The sequence below is a fragment of the Odontesthes bonariensis genome, chromosome 14 (assembly GCF_027942865.1).
Source record: "Odontesthes bonariensis isolate fOdoBon6 chromosome 14, fOdoBon6.hap1, whole genome shotgun sequence".
Taxonomy (NCBI): Eukaryota; Metazoa; Chordata; class Actinopteri; order Atheriniformes; family Atherinopsidae; genus Odontesthes; species Odontesthes bonariensis.
The window spans coordinates 37,712,228-37,732,391 of NC_134519.1; the positions used below are offsets into that span (position 1 = coordinate 37,712,228).

General features: G+C 40.9%; 1 protein-coding gene across 2 annotated transcripts in view; it reads left to right on the forward strand.

Moving 5' to 3' along the window:
- cnpy1 (canopy FGF signaling regulator 1) overlaps positions 1–20,164 on the forward strand; it is a 45,064-nt gene that overhangs the window by 16,656 nt on the left and 8,244 nt on the right. For both annotated transcript variants that reach the window (XM_075484224.1, XM_075484225.1), the window contains exon 4: positions 14,974–15,186. In XM_075484224.1, coding sequence (XP_075340339.1) covers positions 14,974–15,186 — 213 coding nt within the window. The remainder of the gene's footprint in view (positions 1–14,973; positions 15,187–20,164) is intronic.

Below are 20,164 nucleotides of genomic sequence, written 5' to 3' on the forward strand. Positions count from 1 at the left end.
TTGCCACTATTAAATTAAGATAGGTAATGTGAAATAAGTGGTGAAAAGAGGCTGAAACAAGTTGGCTGCACATTCTCCAGAACATCTCTTTTTATACGTGAAACTGGCTATAGATTCAACCTGCACAAAGTTTTAAGTACAACAAAGATTCTTTCAATACAATCTTTGTGTTTTCTTCACGAAGGGGCTTAAGCTGTCAGAAATAAAACCAACCCCATAGAGACCCATGTCTGCAACGTTGCCAGTCAAATCTTACTTGATGATTTTTCCTGGAAAGGTATAAAAAGCTCTGGTATTCCGGTGACCCCATCAATAACTTATATTTCTATAGAGGATCTTCATAGAATGAGGTGCTTAACTTCCAGCCAGATTAGTTTTTTCTGGTGAAAACAGTTTGGGGTTGTTATCATTTTAGTCTTCAGGCCATGACAGTGTGTTTCCTCCAAAGATGAGCTCCTCCTCTGTCTTTAGCTGACACTAACCTCCACCTGTTGCATTGTGTAGTCTAAGCCACAGAAGAAGCCAAACCTTGATCCCATGCCCTCCCGGTTCCCTCCTTTTCAGCAGCTTTTGACCTAGTGTGAATCGGAGAGGGAGGGATGTCACAGCTTAGATGCCATCAGTGTGGAGGATTTTCAGGTTTTAAGTCTCTGCTCTTTGGCCTCCTCACAGTAGGACTTCCTGGGGGTATGGAACTGCTCTGTAGCACAAAAGTTAAACCTGCCTGCCATAACAATGACACATTTAAGGCATTTAAAGACATTGAACTTAGTTTGAGCTACTAGTTGATCTCATAGTGACCAGTGGGAAGTCATGCATTGAGAATGAGAGGATGCACAATGGCAAGCTGACACAGTGACTGAGTGTGGTGGCACGCAGTCCTTTTTTAAACCAGAAGGTTTTGTGCCTGCTCCTTGCGGGTTTGCTAAAGCAGCATCTGGAGAAGCGGATGTGTAGCTATCCACAGAGCACTTCTATGCATTCTCCACATCAAGCTGCTAGATATAGCTGCAGGCAGCTTTTTTGTTCAGGTGCTACCAAAAAAGATAGTAGACCTTATAGAAAGAAACGGAGCAATAGTCCTGTCTCTGTTGATGGTTACTGTTGCACATTTAGAAGTTGTACTTTAAAAAAACATTGATAAAACATTCTAAAAAACAAAAAAGGATTGTAAGGGGAGATTGACTGCTACTCACAGGCATTAAAGAATAAACACAACAGACCCAGTGGAAAGAATAGCTGAATGGCCTCCTAAACTTCAATTTTGTGTTTAATGGGGCCAGCCAGCTATTAACCCTCTACTTGATGTGAAGCTGAGTTCAAACTAACTCTGGTGTGACAGAGAGTCATGAAGTTATGCAAATAATGCAAGCCTCTTTTCCTCCAGCTTCTTCCCATATTTGACTGGCTTTCACTAAAATATTTGGCTTTTATTGAATGTATTGTTCTGTCCAGCTGGGACATTTGACCAATGGGTTTCATCAAATCAAATCAAATCAAATCAAATTTATTTGTATAGCACATTTCATGTACAAACAATTCAAAGTGCTTTACATAAAATAAAAGCATTGCAGTAGGGAGTGCAAGAAGCATTAAAAATACATAAAATAATATAAAGAGAAACAAATAAAATCATTTAAATGAATTTAAAATCAGGCAACAGTCTAGATAAGTTAAAAGATATTTCATGCATAGACACATGAGAAAAGAAATGTTTTTAACCTGGATTTAAAAATGTCTACATTTGGTGAAAGTTTTTTTTTTTTTTTAAATATTTTTATTGCTTTTTCCAAGGAAAAGTGAAAAAGTAGACATACAGAAAAAACAAACAAACAAACAAACAAAAAACGATCACGTAACACAGAACGCAGCACATCTAGGATTATAACAATATTTCATGGTCGTATCTAACAAAAACATCCAAAAGTAGACAAATAAATTAATCTGACATATACAAAACCATATATTAACTTGCACAGTTAGGTGTCATACAGCATCCGTTGTTCGCGAGCTCACATTTTTAAGATAATTTAGTACTGGGTCCCATGTTTTATCAAATATATCTCCCCTATCATTGTTATAGAATCTTAGCCTCTCCAGATGTAAAGTATTTGACAATTCTCCCAGCCACAAATTATAGGTCGGCACAGATTCCATTTTCCACACCCTCAAAATCAGCTTTTTTGCGATCACCATCCCAAATTGTACAGCTCTTTTTTCAAATTTATTAACAGAAGAGAGGACACTTGTGGCCCCGAGGACCGCCACCAGAGGGCAGGGTGCTAGATTCTTCCCAAAAGCCTCAGAAAAACACTGAAAAATACACTGCCAATATAAATCAAGTTTGCTACATGCCCAGAAAGAATGCGCTAGAGTACCTATCATGGATTTACACCGATTACATACTGGTGAGATATCAGGATAAAATTTGTGTAACTTTTCTTGTGAATAATAGAGTCTGTGAAGTATTTTAAAATGTATTAAGTTGTGTCTGGTGTTAACTGAACATTTTTGCACACTACGTAGACATTCTTCCCAAATTTCATTACTTATTTCCACATTTAACTCATCTGCCCATGCCCGCCTGTAAACCTCCGTATTCATCGGAGCTCCATCAAGCATTTGATAGAAACCAGAGATTGCCCCTCGGGACCCCGGGTCAAATCTGCTAACTACCTCAAGAGTGTCATGTTTATTTAGAACTTCAAAGTTTGGTACATTTTTTTTAACAAAATCTCTAATCTGCAAAAACCTGAAAAAACTTGAGGCAGATATTCCATATTTGGCTTGTAGCTGTGTAAATGAGGCAAAATTTTCCCCAATATACAAATCATTTATGTTCTTAATGCCTTTCTGTTTCCAAGCAGAGAAAGCAATATCATTTAGGCCAGGTATGAAAGCGTGGTTTTCGCAAATTGGAGTATCAGTATATACACTTGGGGCCTTGATGTGAAGTTTTATTTGCTCCCATGTGCGTAGAGTGCCATTTATTACAAAGCTGTCACTATAATGTGACTTCCTAACTTTGGTGGGGCTATTAAGCAAGGCTAGCAAGGAGGTCTTATTACACAGCAATCGTTCCATGCATAGCCAGGCAGGGCAGGAATATGAAGAGGACGGGGGGCCTTTCCTCCACCAAGCAAGCACAGACAGATGAGCCGCCCAATAATACATTCTAAAATTCGGTAGGGCAAAGCCTCCAGCATTTTTCGGTTTACACAGATGTTTTTTGGAGATCCTGACAGCTTTGTAGTTCCAGATAAAAGGTACAATAATTGAATCTAATTGTTTAAAGTAATACTGGGCAATGTAACATGGAAGAGACTGAAAGAGATGCAGGAAACGTGGCAGTGCAATCATCTTAATTGCATTAATCTTACCTACAAGAGAAATAGGAAGAGTCTTCCAAAAATGTATGCTTTGTTTAAGTTGCTCAATCTTATTACACCAATTCTTCTGTAGAAGGTCCTCAGGGTCTTTAGTTACAGTTATACCAAGATATGAAAAGTCATTAAAAGCTTTTTTAAAAGGAGTAGAATGTATAAATGTCATATCAACTTTGTTAGAAATCGGCATCAACTCACTTTTGTCCCAATTAACAGAAAATCCGGAAAGTCTGCCAAAGTTGCTAATTAAAGTCAAGAGATGAGGTATTGAAGCTTGAGGATGAGAAATGAATAAAAGAATGTCATCCGCATACAATGAAATATGATGCTCTTGTCCCTGAATGTTGATAGGAGATATTAGGCGACTTTGTCTAATACTGACTGCAAGCGGTTCAATAATGATTGAGAACAAAAAAGGGGAGAGGGGACACCCCTGACGTGTTCCACGTCCGATCGCAAAAGGGCATGAGATATTTTGGTTAGTTATAACAGAGGCGGTTGGATGAGAATAGATAAGCTCAATCCACTTCATGAAGGAGGGTCCAAAGCCAAATTTTTTAAGTGTAAACAACATATAGGGCCATTCAACCTGATCAAAAGCACGCTGTGCATCTAAAGAAATTATTACTGTCTCTTCTGTATGTTCTGCATACAAAATATGGAACAAGCGGCGCAAATTAAAATACATATGCCTACCCGGCATGAAACCTGTTTGGTCAGGATGGATAATAGAACAGATGTGCTCCTTTAATCTATTGGCTAGGACCTTCCCAAGAATTTTGGTTTCGATAGGCAGCAGGGAGATAGGACGATATGAAGAGACCAGATTAGGATCACGCCCTGGTTTGGGTATAAGTGAAATATTGGCCTTATATAGAGTGGGAGGCAACCCAGAGATCATCCGTGAGTGATTCAGCATTCGTAGTATGAGTGGGGAAAGTTTATGACTAAATACCTTGAAAAACTCGATACAGAAGCCATCTGGTCCTGCTGCCTTATTGTTGGGGAGAGAGGAAATCACTTCTTTTATCTCACTCAAATTGATGTCTTCATCTAGTGAGGAGGAAGATTCTTTAGATAATTTAGGCAGTCCCAAATTTTCGAAAAATGTTTCCATAGTCTCTGGGTCAGAACCACCCTGTGACTGATAGACCTTTTCATAAAAATCTGCAAAACATTTATTAATTTTTTCAGGATCCGTCACGTGAGTCCCATCATTCATCTTGATAGAATGAATGGACCTGGATGCCTGAGACTGTCTTAACTGGCGGGCAAGCAACCTTTGAGGTTTATCACCAAACTCAAAGTATTTTTGTCTCACTTGGGCCAATAAACGTGAAACATTTTTGGACATTATAGAGTTGTACTCGTATTTTAATGCTGAGATCTTCTTCAGTAATTCAGGCGGATTATCCACTCTACATAGTGCTTCTAGATCTGATAGTTGACTATCTATTTCAGTTAACCTAACTTTAGATTTTCTTTTTTCCATCGCTTCATAAGATATGACGTGGCCCCTGAGAACAGACTTCATGGCCTCCCAAAGTGTGGAGTCGCTAACTTCACCATTATCATTTGTGTCAATGTAAAGATCTATTTTGCCTAAAAGATAAGAACAAAATTCCTTCTCTTTCAGTAAAGAATTGTTTAACCGCCAAGTAAATTCTCCCCGTTTATGATTCAGATTAAGCTTTAAGGAAACTGGGGCATGGTCCGAAATTAGAATATTATGATAGGCACAATCCACGACTTGTGACAATAATTTAGAATCCAATATAAAATAATCAATCCTTGAGTAAGATTTATGAACGGCTGAAAAGTAGGAAAAATCTCTTGCTGTGGGATTAAGGAGCCTCCAAATGTCCACCAGATTATAAGACTGTATTAGATTATTAAGAGCAATACTGCTCCTTGATGTATTAATTTGAGAATGTTGCCGATCGAGGACCGAATCCAAAACACAATTAAAGTCTCCACCTAGGATTATATTTGTATTTGACCCGTTGGATATAGCATTAAAAAGATTCTGAAAGAAAATGGGATCATCAAAATTTGGGCCATATACATTTATCAAAGTTACAGGTACTGAGTTTAGCTCCCCTTTAACGATCAAATATCTACCTCTATCATCAGAAATGGTTTGTGTATGCACAAAGGGAGTGTTTTTCTTAATAAGGATTGCCACTCCTCTTGCTTTTGTGCTGAAGTTTGATTGGAAGACATGAGATGCCCAAGAAGGACATAATACCTTAGCTGCAGTTTTTTTAATATGTGTTTCCTGTAGAAAACATATGCCGGCTTTGAGTGTACGTATATGAGCATACACTTTACCTCTTTTTAATGGGCTATTCATCCCCCTTACATTCCAACTAATTAGAGTAACACCACCATCACTGTGCTTACCAGGCTGTCTTAACATAGATACTGTCTACAAAGAAAAATAACATATCTCTGACCATGGCAAAAAGGATTGTGCAAGAAACTAAAAACAAATGGATGTGCTGAAACAGAGAGAACCCTAAACTGAACACACGAACACCCCCCAGGAGGAAACCAAACCCACGAGCGGTGTTTCCATACCCCAAACTGAAAGTCAAAGCTAAACATTGGCGCCTCTTACGGCCCAATAAGCTTATAACTGCTTATCTCCCTACATACCGTGGAGCAAACCACCTATAAACGTTCATGAAATAATAAAGCATTTCACCTCACCCAAATTATAATGTAACTGAAATATTACCGGTCAAAGTTCAATCCGTATCATAATCCGATCAATTGTCTGTGTCCCAGTCATGAGCCTCCCGGCTCAGGAATTTTTCGGCTTCGTCCGGGGTGCCGAAGGTGCCCGTGTTGTCGTTGACGGTGACCACAAACGTCGCTGGATGCCTGAAGCCGCACCGGATTTTCTTGGCTCTGCACTTCTCCTTGATATGCTGAAAGGCCATCCGCTTCTTCATGGTTGCTGATGTTAGGTCTGGAAAGATGAATACAGGACGCCCGTCGTACTGTAGCGGTGCCTTCTCCCTCGCGAGCCTCAGTACCAGCTCCTTTACCTGGAAACGGTGCAGCCTGGCGATGATGGCTCTTGGTCTCCCGTCTCTCGCAGGCGCAGCGATACGGTGGGCACGGTCCACATCCACGGGACGATCAAAGTGCTCCTCTCCCAGTAGCTCCGGTAACAACTTGGCGACAAACTCCGTCGGTCTGCCGTTCTCGGTTTTCTCTTTTATTCCAATTATACGGATGTTTTGCCTGCGAGAGCGGGACTCCAGGTCATCTAACTTAGCCTGCTGCAGCTTATACTGGGAGGCTAGGCTCTCGTACCGCTCCTCCAGTTCGTCGAGACGTTTTTCGTGCGATTCAACGGCCTCCTCTGTTGTAGACACACGTTCACAAACGGATGTTAAAGCCGACTTAAGGCTGGAAAGGGACCCATTAAGCTCGTCGAATCTATTGTCCACGGCTCTGTTCATCTTGCGTATTGCTGTCAAAATGTCTTCGTTGGTAGCCGGGACCTCAGTGCTACCAACAGGAGCGCTAGCTGCATTAGCACCAGCCTGTTCGGCAGCCTCCACGTCGTCAACTTTTTCAATAAAGTCTCCTTCACACGAACCTTTTTCGGCTCTAAGCCCCTTGCCTTTTTTCATTTTCTGACTACACATTATTTGACCGTTAAATGTTTATTAAAGGACTTAAGGGTGAGGTATATAAGTTAGGTCAAGGTGGAGCTCCCAACAAACACGTCTACTCCACAGCGTGGTCCGCCATCTTCCTCTACATTTGGTGAAAGTTTAATCTCCACTGGCAGTTTGTTCCACTTGTTTGCAGCAGAACAGATAAATGCTGCTTCTCCATGTTTATTCTGGACTCTGGACTGGACCAGCTGACCTGAGTCCTTGGATCTAAGAGCTCTGCTGGCTTTATATTCTCTGAACATATCACAGATGTATTTTGGGCCTAAACCGTTCTGGGATTTGTAAACCATCAGCAGGCTTTTAAAATCTATTCTATGACTGACTGGAAGCCAGTGTAAAGATTTTAAAACTGGTGTGATGTGTTCAGATCTCTTAGTCCGGGTTAAAACTCTAGCAGCAGCGTTCTGGATGAGCTGCAGATGTTTAATGCTCTTTTTGGGAAGTCCAGTTAAAAGAGCATTACAGTAATCGAGTCTACTGGAGATGAATGCATGGATGAGTTTCTCCTGGTCTGTTTGGGAGAGGAAACCTTTAATTCTGTTGATATTTCTGAGATGGTAAAAAGCTGCCTTGGTGACAGCTTTGATGTGGCTGCTGAAAGTCAGATCTGAGTCTATCAACACTCCGAGGTTACCAACTTGGTCAGTGATTATAAGGTCCCGAGTCTCAAGATATTTACCAACGCTGACCCTCTTCTCTTTGCTACCAAACAGAATGATCTCAGTTTTGTCTTCATTTAATTGTAGAAAATTCTCTCTCATCCAGGTGTTTACTTCCTCCAGACACTGACACAGAACGTCAGCTGGGCTGCAGTCGTCCAGTGACAGAGACACATAAAGTTGTGTATCGTCTGCATAACTGTGATAATTGATGTTAAAATTCTGCAATATCTGACCCAAAGGGAGCATATACAAGTTAAACAGAAGAGGTCCAAGAATTGACCCCTGGGGGACTCCACAAGTCATGGCCACTCGCTCAGATTCATAGCTGCCAATAGTAACAAAATAACTCCGGCCTTCTAAGTAGGACCTGAACCAGTTAAGGACCGCTCCAGAAAGTCCAAACCAGTTTTCCAGCCTGTGCAACAGGATTCTGTGATCTACAGTATCAAACGCAGCGCTGAGGTCCAACAGAACCAGGACTGAAACATTACCAGAATCAGTATTCAACCTAATGTCGTTTAACACTTTGACCAGAGCTGTTTCAGTGCTGTGAAGACGTCTGAAGCCTGATTGAAAGTTATCAAGACTTCCACTTTCATTCAGAAAGTCGTTGAGCTGGTTAAATACAACTTTCTCAATAATCTTAGATATAAAAGAGAGATTAGAGACAGGTCTGTAGTTGTTCATCATAGAGGCATCTAGAGTTCTCTTCTTTAGGAGTGGCTTAATGTGAATGAAAATGACATAAGAAGGTGACAGAGGACAGAAAGAAATTGTGCAAATGAAAAAAGAAACTACATTTTTATGAAACAAGCAATTTCCTAAATACTTAGTGCCCTCTTTTACAGAAATGACATTGGCTCTCTTCTTTGGAGATGACCTTGAAGTCTTTAAAGCTTACCCCCACAGATTCACGTGTTTCTTGGATTCTTCATGATCCTGATATGGTTTTCTGTAATCTATTTTTGACTCTTACGATTGGATGTTAACTCCAGTGTGTTGGAGATGGGGGACTGACCAATTGTTGAACCTCAGATTCAGGAGGAACAGTGTTTTTTTCCCAGATCTTTACCCTTGCAGAGTTACTGAGGGTTTTTTCTTAAATCGCTTTGTTGATCCTTGGAATGGTGCTCATGGGGCAGAATGCTTAGCTTTTCTTTTACCAAACAAATCCCACATCAGAGTATTTTTATTTCCATTTATCTAGGTTAACCTTTCCAAAGGCAAGGCAAGCTTTTGTATGTTTGTCTTGGAGAAATGAGTCCACCTTGGTTAGCATCTGTGGAGACCAATGTTTTACCAGCATGCACTAGTAATCTCTTGGCACCTCACATTTTGATTAAATTAGGATTCAGAGACTGCAATGTGTTTTTAAGACAATTATGAAAGGATCTAGATTAAACATTTTTTCAATAAAGATTTTTTTTCACACCATGTCACTATTCCTTATTTGTATTGCAAAATATTTGTAACAATCTAAAATTAATTTACGTCCAATATGTTTTATTAGTATAACAAATAGAAAAAGATAAAGACCTGTAAGGTTACACTTGCAAACATATTCACCCAAGCAACAGGAAAAGGGTGTCTGTAGTAGCATGTCGGCTCTGGTTGTAAGACTGAATACAGGCATAAATCCCTAGTAATAAAGGCACCGATAGTTTATAATTTGCTTTGAACTTTCAAACTTAGCAGGAAGCATGGTTGGTAACAATCTCAGTCGGATGCGTTTCCAATGTTTGTAATATTGCCGAGTAATTTTAGTTCAGCTTCATCGAAGCCAAAGTTCTTCCATATGAGCGAGGGTGTCTGCTGATTTCTCACTCGGGCATCTTAACAGGCTTTAGACCATAGATTTCAAACTCGCAGTGTAATTATATTCGGCTCGCGCGATAATATAAAATGTCTACTAGAGCTTGCCCGGCGGTAGACAGCTAATACTACAAATCCCAGAATGCTCTGCTGGTGCGTTGGCATGTCAATCAGGACCCACAAGCCCCCCCTCCTCTGTTGACATTCATCAGTGAGCTCATCCTACCAGTCGCATCGGGCCACCCCTCCCAAAAATGGCTAAATGAAAAATGGAAAACAGGAGCTTTCTGGAAGGTGGGAAGCAGAATATCTGTTCACAAAAAAATCGTGAAAAATCGTGAAATTTAACTCACAAAGCTACAAATAGAGAAAGGTATAAGATTTAAAGCATTTTTTTATTTAAGAAATGAATGCCACAGATGTCTTTTATTTGATTTTTGATTTCACATGTTTATAGTATTAAGCTTTGCTTGTTCCAGATTCAATGTTTAAGCAAAACTTAAGTTTGTTTCCAAATGAAAAGGTTAATCGTTATATCTAAAGAGAAGATATTTATTCAATATATATATATTTTTTTCAATTGTAGATTTGTTTTAAATGAATATCGAGGCTGGCCCGCGACTTTGTCCAACTTTATCATTTTGGTCCGCCGTGTTTTGAGTTTTACACCCATCCATGAACTTTATTTTAATTTCCAAGTTAATCCTTTTTCATGCTGTAAATATTACCTTATCAACTAACTGTAAAATATGTGAATTGATTCAGATTCTTCCAGATTCACATCTCGATACAGCAAAGATTTGGCTATTCCCCTGAGCCTTTGTACCAATGCTGTGTCTGCTTTGAGATGTTGGCATTGCTCAGATTTATTAAGATGGCCTTGCTGCTGGTGTACACCTCTTTGTTCTTTCAGATTGCATTTTCTCAAAAGTTTGCAACAGTTTCAAAATGTTTTAATTATTTTGGACTAGTCTGACACAGTGTCTTGTTGTTTTTTGTCATGTTTGTATCATTTTAAATCAGAGGAAACGTATCATTCAAATGAAAATTTTACTGTAAATCAAAATTCAATATGCGTATGTTTACTTTATGGCTCAGCTGTAATAACTAAGTGGTCAAGCATTTTGGGTTTTCCTATGGTGAGTGGCTCCAATTTAAAAGTATGGCAGGCTATAATGCCAATTTGGTGTTTTGTTTCCCATAAATCTAAATCAAACTATGTGTTTTCTCTCTCTCGCAAGTGTTTTGCTATCATTTCAGCATTGCACCAGGCGTTCTATTCCCCAACCTTTCCCTAACTGCTCACATTAGCTAGCTCAAGGTTATAATTTAATGCTTTTCTGACAATGTGTATCATTTATGATCAGAATTGCCAGTTTATTACAGTCAGCTTCAGTACACAGTATCGCAATCAACCTTTTATAGTGGACATTTTTATTCGCTAATATGAGCTTTAGATATAATAAAAGACACAATTACATTTGAATTTTTCTTTCCACACATGGCTTTGATGTCATTATTATTAATTTATGGGTCTTCATTGACCCATATCAGCAGGACAATGAAATTGAAAGGCCCCTGTCCACAGTGGTGCAATAATGGCTCCTTGTCCAGTGGGAATTGAATGGAAGATGGCATCCCTGAGAAGTCTTTTCTCTGGCCTAACCGGTCACAGCCCAGTAACACCCCCACCACCATCCACCCCATTCTTCAAACAACACTGTGACTGACAGCTCCCTTTCACAAGGCTCCGACTGGCAAGGAAGGGGTTTAATTCCAAACCATTTTGTAGTATGGCATGATAATGATTTAGACCCCAGCCATGGGCTGAGATGGACTGACATGATATTATTGTTGGTTAGACGGAGAGGAGCCCTTTTTTGTTGTTGTTTGTTTTTGGAATGTGCTTTCGATGGGGTTGAGAAATAGTTAACATTTTCATCAGGATAATTTATCATTCAAAATGGCATGACAGAATTAAGAATATCTATAACAACCAAAATATTTGCATAGATTTGTATGATAAGAAAAAGAAGATGCTTGGACTGTGTACCCCATCATCTTACCCCCCAGCTCTGTCTTAAGATTGATGCATCTTTAAATATTTAAGAATGCCTCTTATGACGTTGTTACAATTGGCTTAACTCCAAAGTATGCATGCCAATGAATCTGTAAAAATGATCACCATCATAATATATGATGATTAATTAATAATGAAAGCACTTCTTCTTTTCATATTCAATACATATGTTCTTGTTGGTAACAGTGTGAAAACCTGTTCCATTCAAGAACTACAACCTCAACCAATCACCACACGAATGATTAATGATGCGGTTGTTATTATTAGTATTGCTTTTATGTTAGATTATTTATTTATTTAGTTTTGTTTTGTTTTTGTTCATTTTGAAACGAGGTGCTTTCAGACTTGTGAATAATCTCCACAAGAATTCAGATAATGAATTATATGCCAGAGAGACATATGACCCATTAGGTTTAAACAAATTACATTAATATGTGTATATTTCAGGTGTGTTCATACTTATGAGATACATATTTCTCTCCAGTCGTTAAGAAACCTCCATCACTTGAACAGTAAACTGTGTTTTTAAACTTAGAAAAAGCAAAAGCTAGTAAGTAGATGTAAGGTAAGATGATTTGATTTTATGGATGCTGTGCCCAGTAGAGCTGAGCCTCCTGGTGAAAACAATTAGACCATTAAGGTAAGCAGTCAATACTTCCAAAAACACAATGGACAAAGTTGATGAAATGTCACCACTGGTGCCAAAGTCAGAGTAGAATTTGATTGACAGGTGAACCTCATCGTGACTGGCCAGCATGACCTACATCCTTGGGTGCACAGCCCTTCCAACCTTTGGCCCTGTGGTGTTCCACGTTCTGTTGACTGGCCAACTTCCTTCCTCTTCGGCAAAAGTTTTGTTCAGCTCAAAGGGTCTTCTCAATGTAGAACGATTGTGAAGTTAAACAGGTGGAGTGGCCTTTTCTGAAACATGACATTAGTGATTGGCTGGATTTAGTTTCCTCGAGAATATGTTTGTTCAGTAAACAAAAAGGCAGATATACCAGAACAGATGGCAGAGAGACTTTTAGTGACTTTATGATAGCTCAGTGTGTTTTGTGGGTATGTACAAAGTAAAAGAAACGGGGTCAGGGAATAATTTATCTATGTTGTAATAAAATGCTGCTAATCTGCTAGATGCCTTTAAATGTTGATCTCACCCTCCCTTTGCTATTGCCCCTCCCACCACACCAAACCTCCACCCCACCACCTTTGGACCAAAAAAAACCCAAAACCAAGATTTTCTCCTGATTATATGATGATGGAGAGGGATAAATTGGGCAAACCACACTGCCTCTGCAGTGCGGGGGCTGAGGAGATGAGCTGTTTGCCCTGCACTTGGTTACTGCTGAGCTTCCCTGTTTCCATTTCTTCTAACAATCCCAAACACCACACAAAACATATCCTTGTTTGTTTTTTTAGCCCAGTTGAAGGTACTAAGAGCACCAACCCACCCCTCCACTGTCTATGCCCTCTCACCTGAATGTCACCCCTGTCACTCGATATCCTGGGGCTGGTGAGAGCAGAGCACTGCCACCGTCTTGACCTGTCTAGACACCACTGCCATGCTGTTTTGTTTCAAAGGGGAAGTGAGGGAAGGGCAGCAAAAAGAGGATGGTAGAGGAAAGGTGGAGAGGGTATTCATGCAGGTTAAAAGTCAGAGTTGGAGGGTGAGGTTTGTTAGTTCTGAAGGGGAAAACACGGCGGAAACAAAAGGTCACCCTCCTGACCCACCCATAGCCCTGTTGTGTTGCCCAGCTGACAGTGGGTCAGCCCACACTGGGGAAGGCAAGGCAAGGCAAGGCAAGGCAAGGCAAGGCAAGGGAATTTTATTTATAGCGCACAATTCATACACAGGGCAATTCAAAGTGCTTTACAGCTACATAAAATCACAAGAAGGCAATAAAACCATTAAAAAGGAATAAAAAAAAATAAAAGAAAGAAATTAAAAAAGAAAGAAATTAAAAACCCATTAAAATAATCATAAAGTAATTAAAAAGTGAAGAGTGCAGATAAAATACTTTCAGGTGTCATATGCACAGCTAAATAGAACTGTTTTCAGCCTGGATTTAAACATTGTCAGAGTTGAGGCCTGTCTCACATCTTCTGGAAGACTGTTCCAGATTTTAGGAGCATAAAACTGAAACGCAGCCTCACCTTGTTTAGTCCTGACTCTGGGCACCAGCAGGAGACCCCTCCCTGAGGTTCTCAGAGCCCGAGTTGGTTCATATGGCTCTAACATGTCAGAGATGTACTTTGGCGCTTGACCGTGAAGAGACTTGTACACAAGCAGAGCTGTTTTAAAGTCTATTCTCTGAGCGACAGGAAGCCAGTGCAGAGACCTGAGCACTGGACTAATATGGTCGTATTTCCTGGTTCTAGTCAGGACTCGAGCAGCAGCGTTCTGGATGTACTGCAGCTGTCTTACAGCCCGTTTAGAGCCCAGTGAGCAGGCCGTTACAGCAGTCTAACCTGCTGGAGACAAACGCATGGATCAGTCTCTCTAAGTCTGGTTTAGACACTATTCCTTTGATTCTGGCAATGTTTTTTAGATGGTAAAAAGCTGCTGATGTTACAGATTTAATGTGGCTGTTAAAGTTCAGGTCTGAGTCCAATATTACCCCGAGATTTCTAACTTGATAGTTAGGTTTTAGAGAGAGAGTCTCAAGGTGACTGATAACACTTTCTCTTTGTTTCTGTGGGCCACAGACAATGATTTCAGTTTTGTCTGAGTTTAGCTGGAGGAAATTGTTTTGCATCCACACACTGATCTGTTCGATGCAGCGACACAATGTATCTACAGGCCCGTGTTCTCCTGCCGTCAGTGACACGTAGATCTGAGTGTCATCTGCATAATTGTGGTAGGACACATTATAGCTGCGTATTAGCTGGCCTAGTGGAAGCATGTACAGATTGAACAATACGGGTCCCAGGATTGACCCCTGGGGAACCCCACAGGTCATAGCCATTTGGTCTGAGACACAGTTACCAATTTCAACAAAATATTTCCTGTCCTCCAGATAGGACTTGAACCAGTTTAAAGCACGACCAGAGATTCCCACCCAGTCTTCTAACCTCTGTAATAAGATCGCATGGAAGACTATGACAACATCTGTGCTTATCTCCTCCACCATAACCTTTGGACCATCCAGGCATCATATATGGAGGTGTATTTTACTTGTTTTTTTAATCCTAATTCAATTTAGCTCTTTTAGCGATATACACTTGAGTTCAATACATTAAAGAAGAGGAATTTATTCTTGTAAAAGCCCCAGAACAGACATAGGATTCAAACAGTGTTTGTTCTGAATGTTTCTCCTCTCTCTGCATGGTATGGCCAGGTCCCACTTGCTCGTTCTGAGACACACCTCAGTGATCTCCTGGATGGGGTGTGCAGCAGCATGAGTGACTATGCCCTCTACGAGGACCCAGACACCCGGCACAAACAGTACATGAGGTTTGCTCCTAGAAGCAGCGGGGGCATGGGCGACTTCCCGGACTTTAAAAACTTCCAGTTTGACGGACCTGAGGCATCCAACAACCTAAAATTCGCAGTAAGTGCTGAACTACCTAATTTAACGATAGAACACAATATATTTGTGACATCCACAATTGGGAGTATGAACTGTTTTGGAAGGTGGAGTTATTGGCAGAACAGATTCAGGTCATGCCAGTTTTATTCCTAATTATGTTGTGTAAAAAGTTTTTGGAGCTGCTTGCTGCTTTCAAATAATGTGAACTGCGTTGCAGCTACAAAAGAAGGCATTTCTGGCACTGACTTTATCAATTTATTACTCAGAAGCAATCAGTTCATTCATTCAGAAGTGATCAGTTCAGAAGCTGCAGGTATGTAAGCAGCAAGTATCATAACGTGTGTATTCTATCAGGCACGGCGGGTCCTAATATAATAGCATTGAGTGATGATTTAGTCGTCCAAAAAGGGAAATGATATTGTCACAGTATGAAATGAGCTAATGACAGATATAAAAAGTCATTTTGCAGGGTTATCGCTGTGGACCGGAATGACCTCCTGTTAATATTCTGTGTTACAACGGAGCTGAAGAAGACCCTGACTAAACAAACCTTGTTGTTTAAGAGCTGTTGTGTTGAACAGCTTGTGCAGCATTCCTCTCCAGAGCAGTCCCCAGCACCAAGCCAGTCTTCTTTGTCAGTTTGTTCAGTTTCTTTGAGTCTCGGGCTCTGATGCTGCAAAGCAAATTGTACTCGCCCCCACAGACTTGGAGGAGATATGAAATATTTTGGAGCAGGCATTGAGGGACCTTTGCTTCCTTAAGAAGTACAGTCTGTTATGTCCCTTCTTGTAAATGGCTTCAGTATTGGATTTCCAGTCGAGTTTGCATATATATACATGTATATATATACTGTATAAGTGTGAGTATACAGTATATATACTGTATATGTGATCCTGGAAGAGTTGTCTTCTCTGTTTACACTTCCTGCTTCTGAAGAGTGCAGACGTGTCTCTGCTTCCTCCTGCTGCTTATTGCTAGCCTAGCAAGCCAGACCCGTACAGCAAAAAGCTGTACAGGGGTCTAGTGACGCTGGATAGCAGTGTGGGCGGGATAAACGGCTGTCTGTCAAGTTTAACGCCACGCAATAGGATGGCGCAACAACCAATCAGAGCGATGAAGAAGTTTTATGTAGTCAATGCGACGGAATGTACATCGTGGTTTGTAGTCTATGGCCTGAAAAGCTGATTACTCTTAAGCTATAAACTCTGTAAATATATAACTTTAGCAACATTTGAAACATTTTCAGGTGAGAAAGTAGTCATTTAGACCCCCAAGGTGTTGAAAATCTGACAAAATACCGGCTATTTACAATTTTGTTCCCACGAATTTGTCGCTACTAAAGCTAGCCACAGTGAGCAACGCACTTCCGGTTTTGCCGTTCGGCCCGCCGTCTTCGGTACATCATGCTCGCAATTGACTGGGGATTGCTCTCAGATGTAAGTTTACTTCGTTTCCCTATAAATCTAAAGAGAGCTAGCTAATGGAAGGCAATATAGCTGTTATATAAGCCTGTTCGCCGGGCGCAGCCATTGTTTACCTCTCTCTGGGACTTTTTTTTTTTTTTTTTTTACCTCTCTCTGGAACTACACACTGAAACGTCGCACCTCTGTCGTCACTAGGTAGCCCGGCCTCTAACCCCGATCCTCACGATTTGATTGGCTCGATTAAGTTTTGATTTGGAACCTCGCAAAACGACCACAAGTGACTAGACTAGCCCCGGAGCAAATTCCATTTGCGGCCGCTAGGGGCGTCTAGATTTCTAGGCTAGCTTATTGCTTTATTTGCTTTTAAATCATTTTACTTCTTTCCACAAGTCTTGAATATAATTTTTTTTTTTTTTTTTTTTAACCCTTTAGGCGCCAAGATTGTTTTTTGAAAATACTGGATTTTGACATTAATATTTCAAAAGCTGGTGGCTGAAAGGGGGTTAAAGATAGATGCCTACTGTACATTAGAAAAATGTTGCCCATGATCCATAGTTTATGTGGGGTATGAAATTATTGATCTAATTTGCATATTATGACGTCATCAGGTGGCAGCCATTTTGAATCTCATTATGTTCAGGAAATATTGGAATTGAGTGATTATGAACTTGTTTTAAAACTTTTTTTTTTCTTTTTGTCTATTTATCATCATCTATAATGATCAGGGAACAGGAAAGCAACAATAAAATAGAATAATGTAGTAAAATATTACTATATCATCATTACCATATAGTAGGAAAACACATGCGAAAAGTTGCCTATATTTTTTCAGGAAATGGTGGATATTGACTTGATGTTTGCACTTATTTTCATTTTTCTGTCTTTTACCATCATTCATAAGGAGGAAACCAACAATAAAACAGGAGAAAGTGGTAAAATACTGTCATCATTAGGCTACCATAGGGTAGGAAAACACATGCAAGAAGTGGAAGACATTGAATTGATTTTTTTTTTTTTTAACCTGTTCAACCTTATTCATAATGATCAGGAATGAGGAATACAATAATAAAACAAGTGGTAAAATGTCAGGATCATTGCGCTGGCGGATAGGCGCGCCGCGGCACCGGGGGCTGGATGGAGAGAGCGCATGCTAAAGATACCAGACCCACTTCTCCCACCCCTGATTCCTCGACCAACACCTCTACGGACACTGCGACCGCGTTCCCCACTACCACCCACTCCATTGAGGTTGGATAACGGCACCGAATGAGTTGGAGTGTGTGTGTGTGCTTGGAGAACAGCCTCGCTTCGCATGCCGGCACCATTGCCTTCGGAAATTTCACCGTGGGAAGCATGAGTGCTCGTCCGATCCTCCTCCTCACGAGGTAAAAACTCTCCTTCGGAGTCGGAATCGGCAAATAGCATGCTCAATACTTCCGCACGGTTCAACTTCTTACAAGCCATGGTGTTAAAAACTCACTAATAGTTCGCTGAAAATAAAAATTCGACTCGCACGTCTCTACAGAACAGCTCTGAATAACTGCTTCCGTCTGAGCTCGCGCGGCTTTTTTGCACTGCCTTATAAAAACACTGTGAACTACAAAATGACGTGAGCTTGGTCTTGTTTGAAAGGGTAACATGTTTGCCAACTAGTGGTAGGAGGACTGAACACCTTAAAGCCCGTTTAGTTTATCTACAGACTGTTTTGTTTATGCTGACGTCATGTCGCAATTCTGCGACTTTGGCGGTTAGAGGGTTAAGTGAACCAAGACTTTTTTAATCATTTTTATCAGAAAGTCATCTGGAAACTGTCGTGTGGAAATTCCGTTGCAGCTTCCTGCTTTTGGAGGAGCTCAGCTAACTGACGCTAATTAGCAGCAAGATGCCTCCCTTTTCCACTGACGATTACCACAAGCTACTCCAGAAGATAGCAATACTGGAAACAAAAATGTATTGGCTTGAAGTGAACGTGGAGATAAATGGACAATATGGGAATGAACTACTACTCTGCCAGTATCCCAAAACACTGAAAGGGAGCAGGCTAACAGGAAGCTAACCAGCCCACCCAGACGCGGCAGGAGTCTGGTGTAAATGGAAAATATTCAACCAGTCCTCCCTGGAACTCTCTTGGTGCTAAGCCAAAACACTACAAATCGCCTCCCTCAGATGTGGGAAGACGGTTATCAGGCAGAACCCAACACCTGGAGACCCACAATGACTCCGAGTGGCCTGCACTATCACACAGGAATGTCTCTATCCCGATACCAAAGAAAAAGCAACGATGGGCCGAGACCACCACCAAAACCAGGAGCAAATTGCCACAAGACACAGGAATTCTGCTAGAGAACAGATTTGCTCCACTTTCTCAAAATCCTGACTCTCCAAAAGAACGCTCATCTCCCAAAACCGGAGAAAGGTATGAGGCTAAATTATATGCTACAAGGCCACAGAAAGAGCTAACCACTGGGCCTCAAACTCTGATAGTGGGTGACGGAGCTGTGAATGAGATAAAACGTTTTTGCAGCAAGAAAAAGACCAAAATACTCCGTTTTAGTAACGACATGGTGTCTGATATCTCGAAGAAGATCCTGGACATTGTTGCTGAGCATCCGACACTGAAATCTCTCATCATACACACAGGAGCCCTTGATATTGTGAAGCAACAATCGGAGGTATTAAAACAAGACTTTAAGGACCTGGTAAACAAAGTTCGATGCACCAGTACAGAGGTGTTTTTCAGTGGACCTCTACCAACAGTTTGGCAAGGAGATGAGAGATTCAGCAGACTGATGATGCTAAACAGATGGCTCAAAGACATGTGTGCTGCTCATTCAATGAACTTTATTGAAAATTTCAACATCTTTTGGGGACGCAGGCACCTCTTTGAGGCAGATGGATTTCACCTTAACAAGTCAGGAGTTCAGTTGCTAAGCTCCAACATTTTTTACTCTCTGCGTCACACACCAGCAGCCCCTATCAAGGACGAGACAGGACAAAACGATCCAAAACGACAGATAGGACAATGCTCTGGTGAGGGCGCTGAGACAAGGACTGACCATGGAGGACAGCGGATCCAGAAAGAACCTGCAACGTCATCATCCTCACCCCAAGAAGAGGACTCTGCAACGTCATCAGCCTCACCCCAAGAAGAGTCCCATATTCTTCCCCCCTAACATCCCACCTCATCCAGCCCCTCCCATTCCACCACGTCCATCACGTTGGAAACAACCCTCAAACAGAAGTGACCAAGCCCCCCCACCTCCTCTGAATCATAATATCTGTGAGTCTGACTGATATGTGCCGGGTCCAGGCTGTAATACTGATATCAAGAATGCTCTTCCCCAGATAAAGTCAGGGCCCTATGGAGTTCAGACAGCCTTTTCAATCCCTGTGATGACAGGTAACAGAAAAGTGTTCAAACTGGTGAGAAATAAAAAAGGTTCAGTTAAATCTACCAATCTATTGAATATAGTGTGTCAACTCCGAAACGCACCAGTATCACCTGTTGTCTCCACGAAGATTAGCCCTACTCAATATCAGATCACTAGCCAACAAATCCCTCTCAGTAAATGACA